The sequence below is a fragment of the Xenopus laevis genome, chromosome 6L (genome assembly GCF_017654675.1).
Source record: "Xenopus laevis strain J_2021 chromosome 6L, Xenopus_laevis_v10.1, whole genome shotgun sequence".
NCBI lineage: Eukaryota > Metazoa > Chordata > Amphibia > Anura > Pipidae > Xenopus > Xenopus laevis.
In genome coordinates this window covers 65460273-65481511 of record NC_054381.1, presented here as the reverse complement: position 1 = coordinate 65481511, position 21239 = coordinate 65460273, and the positions used below count along the sequence as shown (strand labels likewise).

General features: G+C 36.2%; 1 protein-coding gene across 3 annotated transcripts in view; it reads left to right on the top strand.

Annotated features, from left to right (window-relative positions):
- LOC108719003 (calcium/calmodulin-dependent 3',5'-cyclic nucleotide phosphodiesterase 1C) overlaps positions 1 to 21239 on the top strand; it is a 433183-nt gene that overhangs the window by 54325 nt on the left and 357619 nt on the right. The window contains exon 1 of one of the 3 annotated variants that reach the window (XM_041566131.1): positions 15974 to 16218. The exons of 1 other annotated variant lie outside the window; for it this stretch is intronic. In XM_041566131.1, the coding sequence (XP_041422065.1) occupies positions 16134 to 16218 (85 nt within the window). In that variant the 5' untranslated portion in view covers positions 15974 to 16133. Of the gene's footprint in view, positions 1 to 15973; positions 16219 to 21239 lie in introns of those variants that run through there. One more of the 3 variants, XM_018267586.2, reaches the window with a different exon arrangement.

The window sequence follows — 21239 nt, the reverse complement described above, 5'->3', positions numbered from 1 at the left end:
GTTTGTACCAGAGAATACCAGAAAATACTCTTGTTTGTTTTTAAGAAACATAAACAACAGAAAGAAAACAAACTACATGGTTTCAAAAGCTGAGACATTTTCTTTATTCATCCAGCACAAGCCAAGATTTACTTGAAATTTAAGATGAGGCCAATATGATACAAAATTGAAACCTATTTTATAATTTTTGAAATAAGAACGATTTGTTTTCCAAAAAATGTGAAACTCAGGTCCAAGCACATTTTAAATAATATACTATTTTGTTCATAACACTATTTAGTTGTTCATTACTTGTTAATTTTTTTTACCAGTGAAAGGGACAACTGTTTACCCATACCGTTATTGCTCTATGGTTTCTATTTATAAGGGTATCTTAATCTAACACCCAAAAAGTGTAAAAGTAGATGCCTATTAATAAATCTGAGGCTTTAGTACTAACAACGAGCGTCCCCTTTAGGCTTAAATGCTCTATTTATAAAACTGTGTATGACTGTTATGAGTTATTTTATCATTTATACAAATATCATACACTTCAATGGTGAAGTCCATTGAATTGTATGGCAAGAAGGTGCCACAAGTCTAAACTTGTACAGGAAGCAGGGTGGCGAGTAAAATTGCATCTATCTTATGGAGCTTTACTAGCTATGTCTATTTGTATGCTATTTTATACTGTGTGTATTTTATAAATATAAACCTAAGTTTATACCTAAATTGCACAAAAAGGCAATTTTCACAAGCTTGACCTCCTGCCTACCCTATTTATATCCTTGCCTACCTGTGTGACTGGACATTTACTCCAGGAGGCTGAAATGTGAATTGATCAGAGCAAAGCACAGAGCAGCATTTCAGATTGGATATGTACATCTGGGGAACAATGTTGGGGAACAATAAGATAATGTAAAGGAACGGGGGCCCACAATAAAATTTTAGCTTCAGGGTAAGTACACTGTATAGTCATCTGTCAGGCTGTACTGTAAGTTCCATGTTGGCTCATATGGATATATGGCTTCCTCTGGGGTCCTCTACCTCCTGGTGATCTGTTGCAGGCATGACCCATATGCCCAACTGCTTGGTCAATTTTTGACCATGTTTCTAAATAACCCCTTAATCATTTTACACTATTATCCAGTTTTAAATGGCCTGCCAGTTGAAAGCTGTAGAGTCAGAAGAAAAAGGCAAATTATTAAAAAACGAGTTCTTTAGTTAACTTTAAGATGAACTGCCCCATTAAATCGTTCATAGACCTTTTCCAAGAATTGTAATTAGCCTGCATCATTCTTTAATGGTACCTCTAAATACGCCATGCCTTTCACACTCAGCTTCAATCCTTGCCCAAATTGGAGACTCCAGCCTTGGAGATGGTCCTTCGTGTACCAGATTACAAAAAGCATGTTTATTACCTGCTTAAAGAGGATGTAAAGGCAAAGAAAATAACATTTTCACTTTCTTTAATGAAAAAGAAATCTATCTCCAATATACTTTTATAAGCAACCTGACTGTATTCAGTGAAATTCCCCACTGTTTTACTTGCTCTGACTGATGAGGATCGGAAACTTCCAACGGTCCCTAACTGCTTTGCAGGGAAACAATCATACTTTCAAACAGCAGATTGGAGCTTCCCCCAACTTACTTCCCTGACCTCGAGCAGCTTTGTTTGTTTCCCTGTAGAGCAGCCGACGACTATGTAGAGATTTGTATCTGTAGACAGAGTGCAATCTGCATATTCTGATTACTTGTGCTGTTGGACAATTTATGACGATCCCTAAGTTTAAACTTTTCCAACAGAAGCCAAGACCACACTGAGCATGTGCGTAGTCTTGGTTTTGCAAAAATGTTTAACAAAGTTAAAAAATGACAGCCCCCGGCAGTCAACCTTGAAAGCATAAATCATTTCTTTTATTGGGCTTCTGATGCAGTAACTTCAAGTTTATGTTTAGTATACAAAATACAGCATTTCTAGCATTATTATATTTTAGACTTTAGTTCCCCTTTAATGCACAGAGATGAAATCCATATGGAAAATGTTACAGTAAATGGGTTCAGCGCATACCCATATTGGACACTGATGACAGGGACAATATCACAGACATTTTCATGTCGTCAGTTATTAGTGGTGAGGATATCCTTATACAATACGAGATAATTCAAAAAATGTATTACACACTGTTACATTTGCACAATATGGGAATATTCCCCACTGATCTCTGTTTCACATGCCAGTCTACCATGGGTAACAGCATCCTGCCTAGGGCTCATACATAAGTTGGCCCAGCACTCCCTGGGGGAAATGATTTTACTGAAATTTTAAAGAATCATATTTACCTTAATATAGTTTTCCATGCTGCTTTGTTTCTTACATCTCTTGTCATCTTTATTTTCACTATTGACTCTCTACTGAAAATTGTTCTGAATCTCAACGACAGTGTAGCATCAGAAAATCTAAATGTAATTTTTGGAGCATGGCTTTCTTTTAGTCCTCCTCTGGGGCACTCATGACTCTTGTCTCAAGTTATATTTTCCAAAACTCTGAAAAGAGTATCCTTCACTAATAAGTAATCTGCCTAATGCAAATATTTTTGTACTATTTGTTCTTCATGCTGATGGCTCTGCGCAATTGCCTCTGGTCCCCCTGCACAGTTTGGTAAGTGTTATACTTTCTTTAATCATTACATTTTTTTAGTGCAGCTGTCAGAATCTAATGAACACAATCTTCTCACATTCAGATGCACAGTATAAGTGTGACATTGGACAGAGCTACTGGCATTGATATTTTTTACTTATATCTTCCCTCCCCTCCACTTAGCTTTTCTGTACTATATTCTCACTTATATGACTGTGATTTCACACATGCCTGAGAATTATCTGTTTGACAGCAATACTGTATATGTTCTCATTTTGTCATTTCATTTTCTGACATTTACTAATATTGGTTATTGTACTGTCATCCGGTGGACAAGTGTAGCAACAACGCTTTTTCTTGGTTGTAAAAGCTCTCCCTTCCCCTTTCCTCCCAACTCACCAAAATACAAAAACTGCCAATTTTCTGTCCAATATAGGACAACACGTACTTGTAAAGAACCTTCAAGTAAATCCTTTAAACAAATCAGTTTCCAAATAACAATGTTGCAGGATGCAGTGCCATCTGCTAATACTTACCTAAAGTGGATATTTCTTTTTGAATATGATTTTTGTTGTTAATTCAGAAAACATCTGGTTATGCATTTATGAATGCCCTCAGAAGTAAGCCAAGCCAAGATACAAAGATGAAGTGTGGTTAAATATCTAGTGACTGAGGAATAATTGTAGCAGTGATCTTGCACTTAAAACCTTGTATTCAAAATGTCAAATCACAAAATCTGTTTAGACAAGAGAAATAATCAATTTTAAGAAATTTTAAGAAATTAAAGTTTTTCTTTAATTAAGTATCCTATTAGTAGGACTATGAAAAGAAGCATTTCTGATTTAAACGGGAACTATCACGAAAATAAAAATTTAATTTAAGATTCATCTTACTGAAATAAGAAACTTTCTAAATATAATGAATTAAAAATAGTGATGGGCGAATTTGCGCCGTTTCGCTTCGCCGAAAAATTCGCGTAAATTTTTTTTTTGACGCCGCAAATTCACGCCTGGCGAATAAATTCGCCCATCACTAATTAAAAATTCTGTATTATTTCTGAAATATTAAAGAGTCTGCTATTTTGTTTTTTGTGCTGAGATGAGCTAGCTCTAAATCATCTACTATGAAAGGGAGCCCCCCCCACAAAAGACATATTAGACTTACATGTCAATCAAAATCTGACCCAGACCTCTCCATGAAGAAAGCATGAAGAGTGACAGGTTGCTGAAAGTAAGATACTGAAGATTAACATGATTATTTCATAAACGGTATTGAATTTTTAATGTATTATATTTAGTAAGTTTGTTGTTTAAGTGAGATAAAGCTTATATTACATTTTTATTTTTGCAATACATCCCCTTTAATCAGTTGGCAAATTGGCTTCTAATGTTTTAATTTGTTGACCCTTTCAGTGTCACAGATTTTAGAATGCTATTTTAGAATGCCATGACATGTAACACTTTTGGGTGCAGAGGTGCATCAGAGGTGCAGTAGAGACTTAAACAGTTCACTTCTGATTTGGTGCCCTGACCCTAGGCAATGAGCAGAGGACTCAAAGCTGTGTCTGCTGTTCTTTGTTCCTGAGCCACTGGCATTGCTCTCTGCAGTCTCTGGCCACATGGTAGCCCCCATTGCGGCCATTCTATAGCCCAGCCTTGCCTTCCTTCATCCATGTAAGTGAAACATACACAATTTTACATGGACACGCATGGAGGGTCTTTGCACACTTATCACACAAACGACATTCAGTTTCTAAAGTTTCTGCACAGATATGCAAAGTTTCTCACTTTAAAGGGGAACCATTCTGAAAATTAAAACTGAATCTTTATCAAGATGATCTATAGTATTATGCATCTCAGCAATCTGATCTTCTCTTCATTCATTCTTCACACAGAAGTCAAGGTTAGATTTTGACTGACCAGTGACCAAGACAGCAAGCTGCATTATGTAGTCTGGGCACACCAATAATTTATTAGAGCAGTCCATAAAACACACTGACTCTGACTTCTGATTTTAGAAAGCGTACATCATTTGTAATTGATTATAATTACAAAGTCTCTTATTTCCATGAGATGAAGTGCATAGTTAATTTTCCTTTTTGTGATAATTCAACTGTAACTAAACCAAGTCCTTAGAGAGAGAGCATATATATATATATATATATATATATATATATATATATATATATATATATATATATATATATATATATATATATATATATATATATATATATATATATATATATATAGTAAATAAAGTATTATAAGTTACAGAGGAGTTCCATGACCATATAAAAACACAAGGCTGAGTGTTTTTATACAGGTCATGGAACTCCTAGGTGACTTCTAACATCCTCATATTTTTCAACAGTGGATACTTTATTTATTGTAATACACAAGTTTCTATACTACAACAAACAAGGGAAAGTTGTGCTCAAACATTGAGCAGGGGTGCAATGAGGCTGTGACCAGATAAATTTATATAGACAAATACAAAATGTCCTCTGGGGACATGGGAAAACATTTTTTTTAAAAAACTTGTACAGCATAGTTTTCAATTACTCTGCAATAATAGTTATTTAAAAAATATATTTGAGAAGATCGGTTTTAGAATTTATTAGATTAAGATCCATTATATAAAAATACTGAGGCTGATTTACAAATATAAATCGTCATAAATTGGCGGGCCTTGCTTAATTTTCTAAATAGTAGTTCACAGTTTAAAGCTAATTGTTGTATTGGTTGTGATTGGCAACCGCATTTAGCACTTATGTTAGTACTTGAGCCTTATTGTCATGGTGATCATGGTTGGTGTTTTCGCAAGTACCACAGATCGAGCAGCACACCAACAGCATTAAAAATGTCCGAATTTTAGCAGTTGGATATATATATATATATATATATATATATATATACTGTATATATATATATATATACACGCACACACAAAGCAAGAGAGCATACTGTGTTTTACCATTGCTTTAACTGCTCTCTTTTCCAGCTGACAATAGATAATCAAAACTGAAAACAAATATTGCTGACCTCCTGTTATAATGCTTCATCTTATATTAATGTCACTGTAATTACGTCTTTGCACAACATATTCGTTATCACCTTTAACGTGCACAATGAATGAATATTGAGTACGAATACTGCATTTAGGAGTCATTAAGCAACATGGATATCAATGTTTTGTAACTAGGGAATTCTGGTTCTTTGGAGAGTAGAATTGTTTTGGTCTCTGTGTCTCAGAAATCCCTTGCAGCTTGCTGACGTTAGTTCCCTTACAGCTCAGCGCTACATAGGAATACAGCTGACAGCATTATAATTACTTGAATGTTTAATATTTTTTTTAGCACAACAGGGATCAATATGCTGTTTCGATGACATATACATAGTCACTGTACTACTATTGCTTGCTATACAAGGTAATATGAGGTTAAAGTTATTGATTCATTTTAAACTCCTGTTCAGGCTTTATAACCCGTGTGGACATTAAGGAAGATGTAAAATTACAGCCAGATCAGTTTAGGGTTCTGTTAAGAAGACAGAGAATCATGACTGAAGGCATGGGTGGGTCACATGAACCATTTCTCTTTAGTTCAGTCCACCTTTATTTTTCTTCGCTAAATTGTTTTAATTAATAGTATTTATATTTATTTGTACTCAGTTGCATATTTTAAATCAAGCCCTTAATGTAAATATATACAATTTTGAATGGGTTCTGAATTCTGCCACTAGGTGGAGTAAGAAAATCCTGGGAGTGCAGTTTTTGCAATTGTTGCAAAGAGAATCCATGGTATTGTGCTAGAAAGGAGCATGTCTGACTTCCTTTGTTGATCAGTAAACTTCTCCACTCTACTGTTGGTTTGGCTCACATAGCTTTTTCTATGAATTGTATAAATATAATTACAATTGAATGCTTACTGGATTCATTAAATTGCTATAGGGCTGCCTCAGGCAATTAGGTATACTATGCATACCTATTTTATTGCATAGCTATACCCATTGCCAGGTTTTTTGCCTTAGACTTGTGGGAGAAGTGATTGCTTTATTGGCTGCTGATTAATGGACTGGCAAGAAGTTTCAGATGTGTTGCTCAGTTCCAGTTCTCTTACCAGTGCTATTTACTCAGTGTTCCTGAACTCTTGCATCTTCAACTGCTTTTATTTAATTTACTTCTGTACATGCTTTTCAACTAACATAGCTGGTTTGCCATCCCGTCTTAAATCTATGGATTCCATTGTATTTGTGTTGCTATCTACTTTATAAACTGAAGCAAACTATTTGTATTATTTATATGCTGAATTAATTCTTCTTGATCAATTATATCTGTTGTTCATTGTATAATTGTTTTTAAATTGTTGTTGTTCCCTTTTTATGTGTTTTTGCTGAATAAATGGAATTATAGAAAACCAAACTTATATGTTATTGTTGTATGAAGTCTGTAGCAAGACACTGAAATAGTTGCGACCAGGTAAAGTGCCCGATCACGAAAATCTCACCACTTTTATTAGGTTGGTAAAAATGTTAGGTTGGTAAATATTAGGTTGGTAAAATTCATACCTGTGCTCTGCTCTTAAAATATCGGATTCTATCTAACCATACTTATACACACTTTTATGCATGGATAATATATGGTGTCGGAGAGAGCAAAATTTGCACAAATGCTACCGTACTGGAGACCCACAACATTCCATGTTACATTCCAACTGTCCAGCTGTGTAACTAGAGACCTGGTGAAAATTATTTGCCTGGGTGAAAATTTTGCCCACGCCCAATCCCCAGGGAACCTGCACATATGCTTACTATCCTGTACTTGAATAGTGTGTCCTAAAATCACCACTGTGGGCCCCATGGGTGGCTGAGACCAGGTGTAGATACACTCCCTGCCCCCAGTGTAACAATCCCTTGTACAATCACAATTCTTTAAAACTTGAGCTTGAGCTAATGAGTGTAGTGAAGTTTAATATACATACAATTTATATTCCACATCTCAGAAAAAAGCAATGATTAATGTCGCTTTGTTAATATCAAATAGTGATGACAGATGGGTCATAATACTTCATGAATGATGAAGGTTAATTGCTTGCACAAAGAACAGTGTACAATATGACTGTTTTGTTCAGTTTTCTGTGTTTGTAGTATTCCCCTGTCACCAATTAGTGTATCTGTGTACAATATCGTTGGGTCCCTTGGATACTGTGTGAGGATTTCACAAGTGGAAAAAAACATCTTGGAGTAAACTAAGCAAGGCAATCTTTATATACTGAAATTATACTCAAATTATGCTTGTGTTTTTTAATTAATGACTTGCAATATACTAATTTATCTAATTGGAGTCCTTTTCTGGCAGAACAAAGCACACTGAAAACCTCTTGAAAAGGGCAATGCTTAGCGGCACATTACATGTTACTGCTGCATTTGGAATATGGAAACAATAATGAACCTGAGAGAATCCTTGTAATATTGAAGGTTGAGATACACATCTATATCATGATTTGTTTTAAAATGTTATTTATTTTTCAAGTAGATGGTTGCTGTTTCCTTGATATTAAGCCTTAAACTGTGTTAGTCCCCTGCTGAGACACAGGATGTAACCAGTTATTATTGGAATTATTGGCCCATCGTTTAAGGGAAATATCTTTTGAGGCACATCTGCATTTTGTCATCAAACCAAAGCTGTAATTATACTTCTTCCTTTACTTTAAAATGCTTGACTGCTGGTGGTGTATATTCTGTATTTATCCCTATTATTGATATTTACATTGCTGGCCCTGGATTCCACAGTCTTTATCCTGAGCCCATTAGTTATATTCTGAATCTCATTTACTCAGTTACTCTGATATGTTATTACATGTTATAAATGTCAGCTCTAGCTACTGTCTTTCGTCAGTATTGTATGGTTGCCATGCTATCCCTGCAGTGTACAGCACAAGTGCCCATGGGCCCTTGTGGTATAACAAAGTGCAACTGACCACTCTGACCTCTGACATCAACCCTTGGGGAGCTTGTTTTTTTACTTGTGAAGCCAAATCTCTTCTCCTAGCAACCTATTGTCTCTCTGGTTACTTATTAAAGTGAATGTCATATAGGTGACAGTACAGTGACATTGTAAAAAATTATTTATTATATGGCCCACCACTTCATCATCATGTGGGCTACAAATGTATGCCTGGACCACAGGCACATTTGCTTAATCTCAAGGTTTAAGGCCAAAGTAACCATATAAAAATAAATAGTCTCTGTTGAGGTCAATAACAATATATAGTATTATCAATTTTAGTATAATACTGTTTGGAAAAAACAATCATTACATTTTTAAACCAAAGCCACAGCCCCGCACCCCTGTCTCTCAGTGCATCAAGGATCTTATTAATGTGTGGCAGGAACAGGAAATTGCTGGACACATGTGTGAGTAGGGGGAGTTCAGGAAATCAGATGCTTTTTCTGCAGTCATGTTCCTTCCAAACACAGATGAGTAAATTTAAGAAACCTGCCTCTATGTGATCAGTGCAAATGGACATGTGCAAGTCAGACTAAAATTAATGGACTGCAGAAAACAAGGTACGACTCATGTCGATGTATAAATAAGCAAAGCTAAGTGGCATTAAAGTATATGTGAAAGAAGACACTGGGGGTCATTTACAAACACTGGGCATATTTGCACCCGGGCAGTAACCTATGGCAACCAATCAGATTTCTACCAACATAGCCATACCAAAGAAATAGCCTATTAATTAACAAAATATAAATATAGAGATCAAAAAATCACCATGCCTAAATAACTAATTATGAAATAGAATACAAATAAAGCACATGGAATTATAAGTGCCTAAATGGAATGCAATATTCACAACCAAGGGAGGCTGGGGGGCAATCACCTTAGTGTTCCAGTGCATGGACAGTGAAAAAGGTGGCAGGGTAAGGGGCTCCCTATTATTAAATATTAACCCCTCCCTAATGTATCTACAGTATGCAAACTCTACCTTTAAAATTCAATTCTGACTTCCAAATTGCTGCCTGGTTGCTAGAATAATTGAGCCTTAAAATCCCCAGCTTGACAGCTGCACAAAAAAATGTGGTTAGCAAATACAAAAATAAATGGAGACCAAGTGCAAATTGTTTTTGAACACAATTGTCTACATCAAACTAAAAGTTTATTATACAGAGTGGTGACAATATTATTTTTTCTATACCCAGGTATGGGGTCCATTATCAGGAAACCTCATTGTGGCTGGGTAACTGTTGCCTACAGTTGTATGTGGGAGAAGCTACATGTGGGTTCAAGTAGGGTTTGGGTCAAGTAGGGTGAGCGTCACAGGTCAGGATGCAGGTAAAATGTTATTTTAAGCATCAACTACTATATAAAGATATATTTATATATTTTAGAAACAAAAGTATACTGTGGGCATATTTCCAGGTATAGTGGTATGAGAGCTCCTATGTGCTATCTCACTCAACTAATTTGTGTATTTTTAAATATGTCATTTAGTACCAAAACGCTTTTTTTTGTTGTTCAGGTTTTCCAACATTGGGTCAAACAGAACATTATGTTTTATAGTTCTTTCATTTATGGCGCACTGTGGAAACTACCTATTGTTCAGAAACAAATGGTTAAACACTTATATTGAACAATAGATAATTTTGAACACCATGGGTAACTTCATAAGGATGAAGCAGCATGAAGACATGATCATACTATAGAATAATTTTTTGAATGTAGATCAAGTATAAATGTAATTTATTTTCATTTCTACTCTGTTTTCTAGAAATGTATATAGTCTGCCTGAAGGTTTCCGTAATCCCTAATGGGCAGTTCATCATTAATAGAATTGTATTTTACAGAATAGGTTGGACGTTATGCTTTCCTATGATCTCTAATACAAAATGAGATTCTCTTATTCCATATCAGAATGCCTTGTCATATGCAATCATTTCCTAGCCTTGTCAATTACTGGCCTGCTCTTGCTTTGTTCTCTAGTCCATGACCTTATTAGGCAATTACAGAAGCTGGTAATGGCTTTTTGATGTTTAAAAGCGTAATCCAGAATCTCTGTGCTGTAAATAAGTGTTGTTGAATGAAAGCATTTTGGACTTTACTTATACTGGAATGACTGTAAAATGTAAATACAACAATGTCAAATTGCAAAGAAAGAAAATGCTGGTTTTAATATATCTAATAATATATCTATATATATATATATCTAATAAACGTACTACAGCAGAAACAGAAACTAAACTGGATGCTAATATGGGTTCTGCAAATGTGTTGGAAAAGAAAAAGCACAGCCATTGCATAATGATATTTAAAACCATTGCAAAATGTGTATATTCTTTCTGTTCACTGTTTTAACTGGATGCTTAAGGGGGGCTGAATGATAAGGTTGATTGATAAGGAATTTCAGTGTATGTTTGCAAAACCATCTTAAAACCTAAAGAATGGTTACTTTACTCTTATACACCCATTTTATTCTATTTACATGAAACCTAATAGAATTAAGCTTAACATTTTAGAGCATATCCTGCTATTAACATGATACATCTTTCAACATTCTAGTATAAGTACTTCAGAGATGAGTTATTGAAACCCATTTTCCATAAAGTTGCAAACTACAACAGTGCTAATTTTCATAGAGCCCATTAAAACAATTATTATGTTTTAATGATTTCTATTTCTTCTCTTATAATAAAACAGTATAGCTTGTTCGTAATGGTAGCTAAGCAAGCATAATTGCATTTCAATGTCAAAACAATTCTATTTTTAATATTTAAATGAATTTTATTAGACTTCAGGTATGGTGAGCCACATAATATGAAAGATATCATCTGAGAAACACCTTATCCTAAGCATTTCAGATTAAATACTGCATAGCTGTAATTGTAGCAATTTGACCTGCCTTGCTGGTGGATCCTGGGAACAGGGACATCATAATTTACACATATGGAACTGGAAGTGCCTAGTCTCTCACACTGCTGTATCAATAATAATTGAGGCTTTATGTGCCCATACCAAATTTACATTTGATGATCAAATTACTAATATGTTCTTAAATGATAACTCTGAAAGTTAGACGGAACAGCAACTGCACTTTATTAAATGGCCTAAAATATCTAGGTCAAGAGAAGTAGTTGTCCTGCAAAAAGCAATGGATTATAAAAAGTATTTCATGTATTTTTTAACCTTTTTCTGTGAAAGGATCTTACAATATAATCAAGCAGTAGCATTTTCTATTATAAAACGAATGCACTTTTGTCAGCCCACTCCTTAATCACCTATTTTAAAACCAGTATTGCTCTGGACTTTTCAATTTTGCCTGGAAGGTGTACGTGCATAAGGTGCAACAAAGTGGAGGTGCCAAGCACATACCTCTTCTTTCACCTATCCCTAGCCCAGAGCCTTGTTCCCTCACCTACACTTGTCTCCGGTGCCTCTGTGCACCCCCCCCACAAACATTGTCACTAGTGATGGGCGAATTTGCGGCGTTTCGCTTCGCTTCGTGCGAAATTCGCAAAACGGCGAAAAATTCGCAAACGGCGCCGGCGTCTCGTTTTTGACGCCGGCGTCCATTTTTTAAAAAAAAAACCCCGGCGAATTTTTGACGCGAATTTTCTCGGGCGTTTCGCGAATTTATTCGCTAGCGGCGAATCACGCAAATTCTCCGCGAATTCGCGCCTGGCGAATAAATTCGCCCATCACTAATTGTCACCACGTTCACGTACGTGCCAGGAAGAGGGCAAACAAGCCAGTCTGGTTGCATAGGGCTCCCAGCCAGCTTGGCCTGGGCCTAGTGGTGGTCCAAGCAAAGAGAGAGCAATCTGGTGCAGTATTTTAATAGTGAAAAATCAGGAAGTTTTTTTAATGTAAGTAGCCATGCTAATATTGTTTGAAATAGAATACTTTGGTAATACCTGAGATACAGTATGTGATAATAATGGGGCTAATGGACTATCAAGGTCAAAGTATAAAAATACTCTCAATCTACAATTCTTTTCCAACTGTCACTTTGACCCTGACTTTTTAGGTTTACATTTTTGTTCCAGTAATTAAATTGCAAAATGCCATTGCAACAGAATATGTGTGAAAACATAGACCCTTCCCTCAACTGCCCTTGTTAAAGGGAGCCCTGTGCTTTATGTCTACACTATGACACACATCTTGATAAAAGTACAGGCCAACTTTGCTCTGCACTTTTATTTTAAGTGTATTGCATTTGTGACCACAGTAAAAAATCAGGCACCCTGTTATGAGTGATGCATAATTGATTCACATGTAAGTGGGTCTTACAATTAAATGAGGGGTTGATGATCAAAGCAATAGGGACAAAACCCCTGGAATCAGAGTGTTTGCCAAGCCCAATGCATCCCAAACAGGTATATTTTAAGATAATGCTGTCAAAAATCTTGGATGTTCTCTGGTAGGGAGAATTGTTGCAGTATTTGCCCCGTTAATACAGCAGTGTCTGCATTTGGCATTGCTCAGTTCATGAAGATTGGCAGGGGGCAGAGGGAGGCACATAGAAGTACATTTCACACAATTTAGGGGGCAGGGGCAAGTGCTTGCTGTATTGGAGCCATGAAGTTGCCTCATTGTACAAAGTGCAGCAAGTTCTCATGGAATAAGCTATATAAATAAATGATGATGATGAATAAGCATTAAGGGGCATGATTTTGTGCAAGTTTATATTTCTGCACTTCCATTTGATCTCTATGTCAATGACCCCCTACAAAAACCAGTCAATATTTAACTTTTACCTATATATTAAATCTCAAACAAATAAAGCCAACATCTTATTGGGGCAAAAGCATGGGGAACTAAGTGACTATTACATTATACTCCTTTTAGGGCAAAGACACGCATAGCAATTTGTCTCCCACAAAAGATCACCACGAAGGCAAAAGCACTGATGATTAGAAAGAAGTACAAGGAAAAGGGCCGGATTTACATAGTGGGCGCCCCTAGGTCCGCTGACGTTCGTCGCCCCTGTCCCCTTACCTTTATTCGTGCGAGCATTGGGACCATGCGGCATTGGGGCGCCACTTCTCGAAGTCCGGCTCTGCCCTCTAATAGCACTAACCTATCTATAATGCCAATTTTGTCGTGCAAACACTGTTTTAAATGTACACTCTAGGGGGTATATTTATCGAAGAGTGAAGTTAGAAATCGCCACAGTCCACTAGAGTGAAATTCCGCCACTCTCTATTCACTTCTATGGGATTTTTAAAAGAGTATTTATCAATGGGTGAAAGTGAAAGTGAAAGTTCATCCTTTGATAAATACTCCTTTCAAAATCCCATAGAAATGAATGGAGAGTGGCAGAATTTCACTCTAGCAGACTGTGGCGATCTTTAAAGGGATACTGTCATGGGAAAAAAATTTTTTTTCAAAATGAATACGTTAATAGTGCTGCTCCAGCAGAATTCTGCACTGAAATCCATTTCTCAAAAGAGCAAACAGATTTTTTTATATACAATTTTGAAATCTGACATGGGGCTAGACATTTTGTCAATTTCCCAGCTGCCCCTGGTCATGTGACTTGTGCCTGCACTTTAGGAGAGAAATGCTTTCTGGCAGGCTGCTGTTTTTCCTTCTCAATGTAACTGAATGTGTCTCAGTGGGACATGGGTTTTTACTATCGAGTGTTGTTCTTAGATCTACCAGGCAGCTGTTATCTTGTGTTAGGGAGCTGCTATCTGGTTACCTTCCCATTGTTCTTTTGTTTGGCTGCTGGGGGAAAAAAGGGAGGGGGGTGATATCACTCCTACTTGCAGTACAGCAGTAAAGAGTGATTGAAGTTTATCAGAGCACAAGTCACATGACCAGGGGCAGCTGGGAAATTGACAAAATGTCTAGCCCCATGTCAGATTTCAAAATTGAATATAAAAAAATCTGTTTGCTCTTTTGAGAAATGGATTTCAGTGCAGAATTCTGCTGGAGCAGCACTATTAATTGATTCACTTTGAAAAATTTTTTTTTCCAATGACAGTATCCCTTTAACTTCACTCTTTGATAAATATACCCCTAGAAGTGATGCCTCTCCCACTATGAAAATACTAGACACAACTTGCACATGTTTTGCATTAAAACTCAATATCAGTTTTGTCCTTTTTGACACATTGGCTGCAATTGCCATGGACACAACTTGGAACAAGACCACAATTGCACAGTAATTATTTGTATTTTGGGTAATTCTGGTTAAAAAAACATGGAGATTTATTTCCATTACACACTGCAACCCTGAACTATGTGAGCAATCCTGCAGGCTGCTCACCTGGCCCAGTGGTTAAAGCATTGAGGCAGAAATCCAAAGGTCTCTGGCTCAAATCCCAGCAGAGCCTGAAAATTCTGTGCTTTGTCATCTTCAGGAAATCCCTCTACCAGTTGTTAAAACTCCTGAAAACACCTTCTCCGGCACTGACTCTTGATCTGTTATACAGTATTTCATAAATAACACATCCAAAAACCCAGCATCTCAGATCGAGGTCATGCATAAGTCAATGGCAGATGTCCCTATTCCAATGTGAAGATATTGTGGTCTGCGCTGGGTTTAGCCCGATAATGGGTATTAACTCGAAAAAATCTAGCAATTCGGGAGTAAACTCCAAAAAATCAAACGGTTTTTGTTTTCACTCGATTTTATTGAGTTTTTTCCTGATCGCGTTTTTTTGAGTTATTTTATTGATAAATAAGGTAAAATCGTAGATGGGAGTTTGGTTGAGCTTTGTTTGATAAAAAAATTAATACAATATACAATATAAACATAATTTTACCTTTTTACTAAACATTGGGAGTGATGTACTTACTCTTGGAAGGTAAAATAAACGGTCCTTCACAGATTTTAGTGAATCAATGACCATTGGTAGCCCTATTAACATAAAATTGTAAAATGCTTGCTTATTTGCAGAGCACTGACTTTTGCAACAAAACTCCCCTGAGACACCACAGTTTTATAAACATGAGAATATGAATCATATAATGTCCCTTTAAATATTTCTCTTAATCTTTTTACATTTTCAGTTACTTTTTTTTCTTCTGGATACTATAATCTTATAGATGTTATAGTATATGTGTTATATTATAGTTAGATATAGAGGTTTACCAGCCGACAAATGTACTATTAGATGCATCCTAAAGCTTGGCTAACTTTACAAACCACAAAATAGCTCTCACGCTGGAAAAATGCAGAGGAATAATACAAGGCATTGAGGAAATCACATTAACATCACTGGTGTAATTGACATTAGGAAGGCCCCTGGTTATTTAATTCAGCGTAACATGTCAGCAGCAGTATCATGCCAGTGACAGTCTCTGTGGGAGGAGATAGTGTTGGGTGCATTTCTCCCAGCCTTAGCTTTCCGTGCATAAGGAGATGTGTGAAGTCGGGTGTAAGTGCTGCCAGAGGCAGGCACATAAGGACTGTCACTAGCTTGCTTTCAGTCTCTCTCATCTGCTAGAAGAAGAAAAAGAACAGCAATTGGAGAAGGAGTAATTATTGTCAAAACACAAAAACATGACTGAGCCCAGCAGTAGGAAAGAGGGATTTAAAAAATGCAGGAGTGCCACTTTCAGTATTGATGGCTTTAGCTTTACAATAGGTAAGAACTTTTTGTTTTGTTTTGAAAATGATTCTTTGCAATAGTTGTTCTGGATTTTGACACATCAGTGCCTACTATTAGTAAGTCACCTTTTTCTAGTGTGTAATTTACAGCATGGATAGTTAGCGTCACTGGTCTTTAATAAATCATTGAGTTCAGTCCCCTTCCCCACTTGTTATTTGTTTATGTTGGGGTGAGCTGAATATTTGGAAGTGGTGAAACTTTAGTAGCAAATGTGGTTTTAAAGTCACACTGCTATGCCACTCCTGTTTCATTAATTACATTCTTGCCTTTCGCTGTTGTCTGAGTTTAAATTACACAACCAGATAGATTTCTTATGGGCTTGTTATCAAGGCTAATCCCATGTCATCACTGAGATTTTATCTGATTTTATCAGATCTTCAGTGTATTTTGCTGTTTTTACATAGTGGAATAAGGTTGGTATCATTCATCTACTGTACTTCATTTCTACTCCTGACTCTCTTATCATTGAGGTCAGCAATGTCTACCTTGTGGGTTTCCACTTTCCTGTATAAGATCCCACTTCCGGCATCATTCACCAGTCAAGATGACATGGCATCTAGAGAAGGCATGGAAATGTTGTTATACTAAAATTCACAGATTTTCCTGGAGGTATGCGTAGAGTTGTATTTCAACATCTATACAGCCTCCAGATTCCCAGCCCAATGTGCGGTAGATAAATAACAGGAGGGGCCCAGATTCCACATTACTAGTTTAGATACACAGCTGAGTGTTGCTCTGAGCATTAAAATACACTCTTCTATACACTGGGTTTCATTTGATAAATCAGATTCTCTTTTTTTCTGAAAAGGATAATTCATGGTGTGGCATGGAAACTGGGTTGCTGATGATCAAATCTCTCTCTAATGTACTTTTACTTTCTTCTGATCTTCATCTTTCATGATAACAGCCCTTTGTCAGACTTTCAGCTAATGGCTTCATGTGTCTGTAGCCACTCACATCATTCTTTGCCTGTTCCACTGATCTCGCTAACAATCTGAGTTACGGTATTGTGATTTCACTTTACAAGTGTTACTCAGAAGATCACACAATCCCTTCTCTGTTGGATTCATCTGTGCTCTGTATGCTCCGTCCACTCTGCTTAGCTACTGTGTTATGTGACAGGTGAAAGATAATACAGACCTGTAAATGAAATGTTATTTTTAAATGAGATCATGCAAAGCTGCTATTGCACTTATTGGCTTTAATGCTGCTATGGCATGATGGCAATTGAAGCATGTGTGTGTAATATATTATAAATATATATATATATATATATATAATATATTCAGCACATGCAAAAAGTGATCAAATGATTATATAACACTGAATGACATACAGTATAATACCTTGAGTATGGTACTGGTAGACTTGGGGAGACAGTAAGGTTCAGTTGTTCAGTTGGCCTCTGTGCAGGTGTGTCTGCTCTGTGCCTTATTGTTACACTGCTGGAAAAGCTCATTAGGATGAATTCTATAACAACAAGCTAAGGATGCATCTGTTAGCAAAGGTATTAACTACCACTATCAAGAGAAATCTACCACTCTCTATTCAGCATTTATGCTTTGCTAAATACAGATGGTTAATAAATATCCCACTACTGAATTAGGAACATTTTGGGATAAAGTCTGACAGCAAGATATGAAGATGAACCTCAGGCTACTGCTAAGCAAATCATCCTGTATTTGAATAACATTTTTTTTCTTTAGGAATATTTTTAACAGGACCTGACCTCGCACCTTTCTGTTAATCAGTTCCCACTCTTAAAGGCTGTTTACTTAAGGGCAAGAAGTGTAGTCACCAAATAAACTCACAGAAAAGCTGCACATTTTCTGTGGATGTTTTTTTTTTTTTTAACTTTGACCACATCGTAAAAGTCAGATACACGATACAGCTCATTTGCTCCTTTATTTTTTGCTAATTTACAGAAAAGCACATCACATAATGCATTGGCAAATTCAGCATAATTGAAGTGGAGGTGACTATGCATAGAAAATATAATATGTTTTATAACATGGTTTTGTAAAGTGTATAATTATTGCAACACATACCATAGTTGCAGGTTGGTCTTGGATTCAAGGGATTCAAGGGAATCCATTTAGATAACATGGAATTGGATGCCTTTTTCAGATAGGTTCAATTAAAGCAGCGTCAGTTTACAATTTATTCAGCTTTAAATCAATTTCAAAGGTACAAATATTGGTAGAATTAAATTAGGTTTTTCTTAAGGTTTACATTTAATAAGCAAAACGCATACATAGATGCCCCCATTATGGGCCAGATTCAATTCAGTGAGAAAAAGATCACGTGGAAAGTCATGAATGAGAAAACCTATCTCACGGTTTATCACGTGAAAACTCTATTGAAGTATATGAGAAAAAAGTGGAACTGAATTTGGAGAAAAGTTTTTCCTCCTTGAATTGAATCTGGTCCATGAGTTTTCTCATGAGAAACCGTGAGATAACTTTGATAGATGGGCCAGGGCTTCAGACCACTATACTGTACATGCCAATCAATGCGAAACAGCAAGTTACATGACAAACTGAGTGGCATAAAATGTGCATGAGTCAATTATAAGTCAACATTGTTAGGCATGTTAAAGGACATACTTCATATACTTACTGCTACCTTGAGCTGACATTAATACAGGGCTCCATATATAACTTGTGCTTGTAGGTACTTTTTATTGTGCCTTAAATGAGACAGACAAATAAGGGTCATTCAGGTGGACCCCCATGTGACTATTGTACCCTAATAAAGTGATACTGACAAATCAACTGCATACTGATTACATATTCAGGAAATCAAAGCCAAACACCCCATTTTGTGTATGTATGTGCCTTACAGAAAGATTATTAAAATATGTACAAATGCAAGCAGCATAAAACAGTCTTACCCGCAAAATAAAAACACATTTTAAGAGAAGAGGTTAAATTACTAGAACAAGGATGTCGTTTTATTCTAAAGCTATTTACTTAGTAGATTTACTGGCTGTCATAGAGTGAATGGTGTTACTGGCCAATGTCCCTGAGAGACACTTCCCTAAGCTCTGAGCTTTCTTGAAAATCAGACTACAAGCAAGTCATAGTACTATAAATGTGAGCAATGTTTTCATTCACGTTTATTATTCTGAAAGTGTACTCATGAATATAGGAACAAATTGTTTTTAAGCATTAATGTTCCTTTTATATAAGAAGGGCTATTTGCAAGAAGCCATGTTTGCCTTCCCTATTCCAGTACCACTGAAGGAGCTCCTCTATATATGACATGTCATACTTGGTGGCATTCCAAAGAAAACCTGTCTGCCAGCTACATAGCTTCAGCGCTTGGGAACTTATCTGGCAAGCCTTTATAGGTCATATTCCCTGTCAACAGTCAAAGCTTGTCATACTCAAATCCAACATGTTAGGGGTTTTATAAACTTGTAGTACACCAAAAAAAACACGTAAGTTAACAAGTTGCTGTATGAAAAAAAAGATGTATCAATATGTATTTGCAATTTTTTCCTCCATACCTTGTACGTCAGCCCACTTGAATTTTCTGGGAGTCAGATGGATTTATTTGTGATACCGAACTTAAGGCATGGTTGTGGCATAACCGAATGTGACCAGTTCCAAGATGTCATCCCTGCAGTTTGATAGCATAAAGTAAACTTTTTGCCAATTTATAGTGGTAAATTGTTGCAGTGAATGTTGGAGATTGCATTGCATTATTTCATTTAATTTAAGGAGAGGAGGATGGGCATGGTCTGGCTACTGAGGAATATGGCAAAACATGGGGACCCACATTATCATCCTCCAGTCCATCCTTACAAACACACTTGAGATATTCAGCAATACTGTCTTGGTATATTAAATGATATATATTATATACACTATATAATATACAAATGTTTATTTTCTCCCCTTCGTAACCACAGAATTCTAGAGAAAATTAATCAAATTAACTTCAATTTTAATAAGCAAACCAATAATTTACAATACAGGTATAGGATCCCTTATCCGGAAACGTGATATCCAGAAAGCTCCGAAATATGGAATGGTTGTCTCCCATAGAATAAGTATGCATACTTATATATATATATATATATATATATATATATATATATACACACATACTGTTTACGAAACTGTACAGACCTCCTACACCATAAATCTCGCCTCATATCATCAAGGATGAATTAGGAACTGCAGAAATGGAAGACATATATCTGTCTTGTTTCATTTGTATATTACCAATTGTAAATAAATACATATTAAGTGGGGAAATGTCTAACATCCCTATTTAATGGGCATTTCTTATCATATAGAGTAAAGTTGCACTGAGTGATCTTTTTTCGGTTTTGAGCCATTTAACAATTATTAGCTGTTGTCTGCAGGTTCCATCTCCAAAGCATACCGCTACTTTTGTCCCTTTGGGATTTTAGAGCTTTGCTGACAGCTGGAGGGAAGTGAAGTGAAGAAGGTGATTTTTTCCAGCCCAGTCCAAGTTCCCAAGCCCACTACTCTCTAAATATCAGGTCCTGTCTGAAATCTGATGTGCAGTTTGCTATATTTGTTTAATGCAAACCTTAATGTTTGTTACTTAGCTCTTTAGAAGGCCCTATTCAAAAATACATTTTTAACAACATATAACGTTTTCATGATTAATCAATAATCCCTAGGACAAGTAGCTCTTTCTTGTTGCATTTAAGGCACCCCCAAAAAGAAGTAAAATTGGACCCTTATGTGTAATGTCAGTGGTGACACTTTTGAATCTGAACATTACTATACCCTCAGTGTCGGTGATTTTATTAAGGGCCTTAAAGACCTGGAGCTGTATATTTTCGATGGCTCTATTACTTGAGAAACCATAGCACAGTGTAAAAATGTATGTAGATTGTGCCTGCTTTAACCTATCTATGGCGACCACACCCATTTGATATTTTCTACTGCAAAACCTCCGAAATGTATTGGTGTATTGACAAATAGCAGTAAATGGTACAGTGATATACACCATTA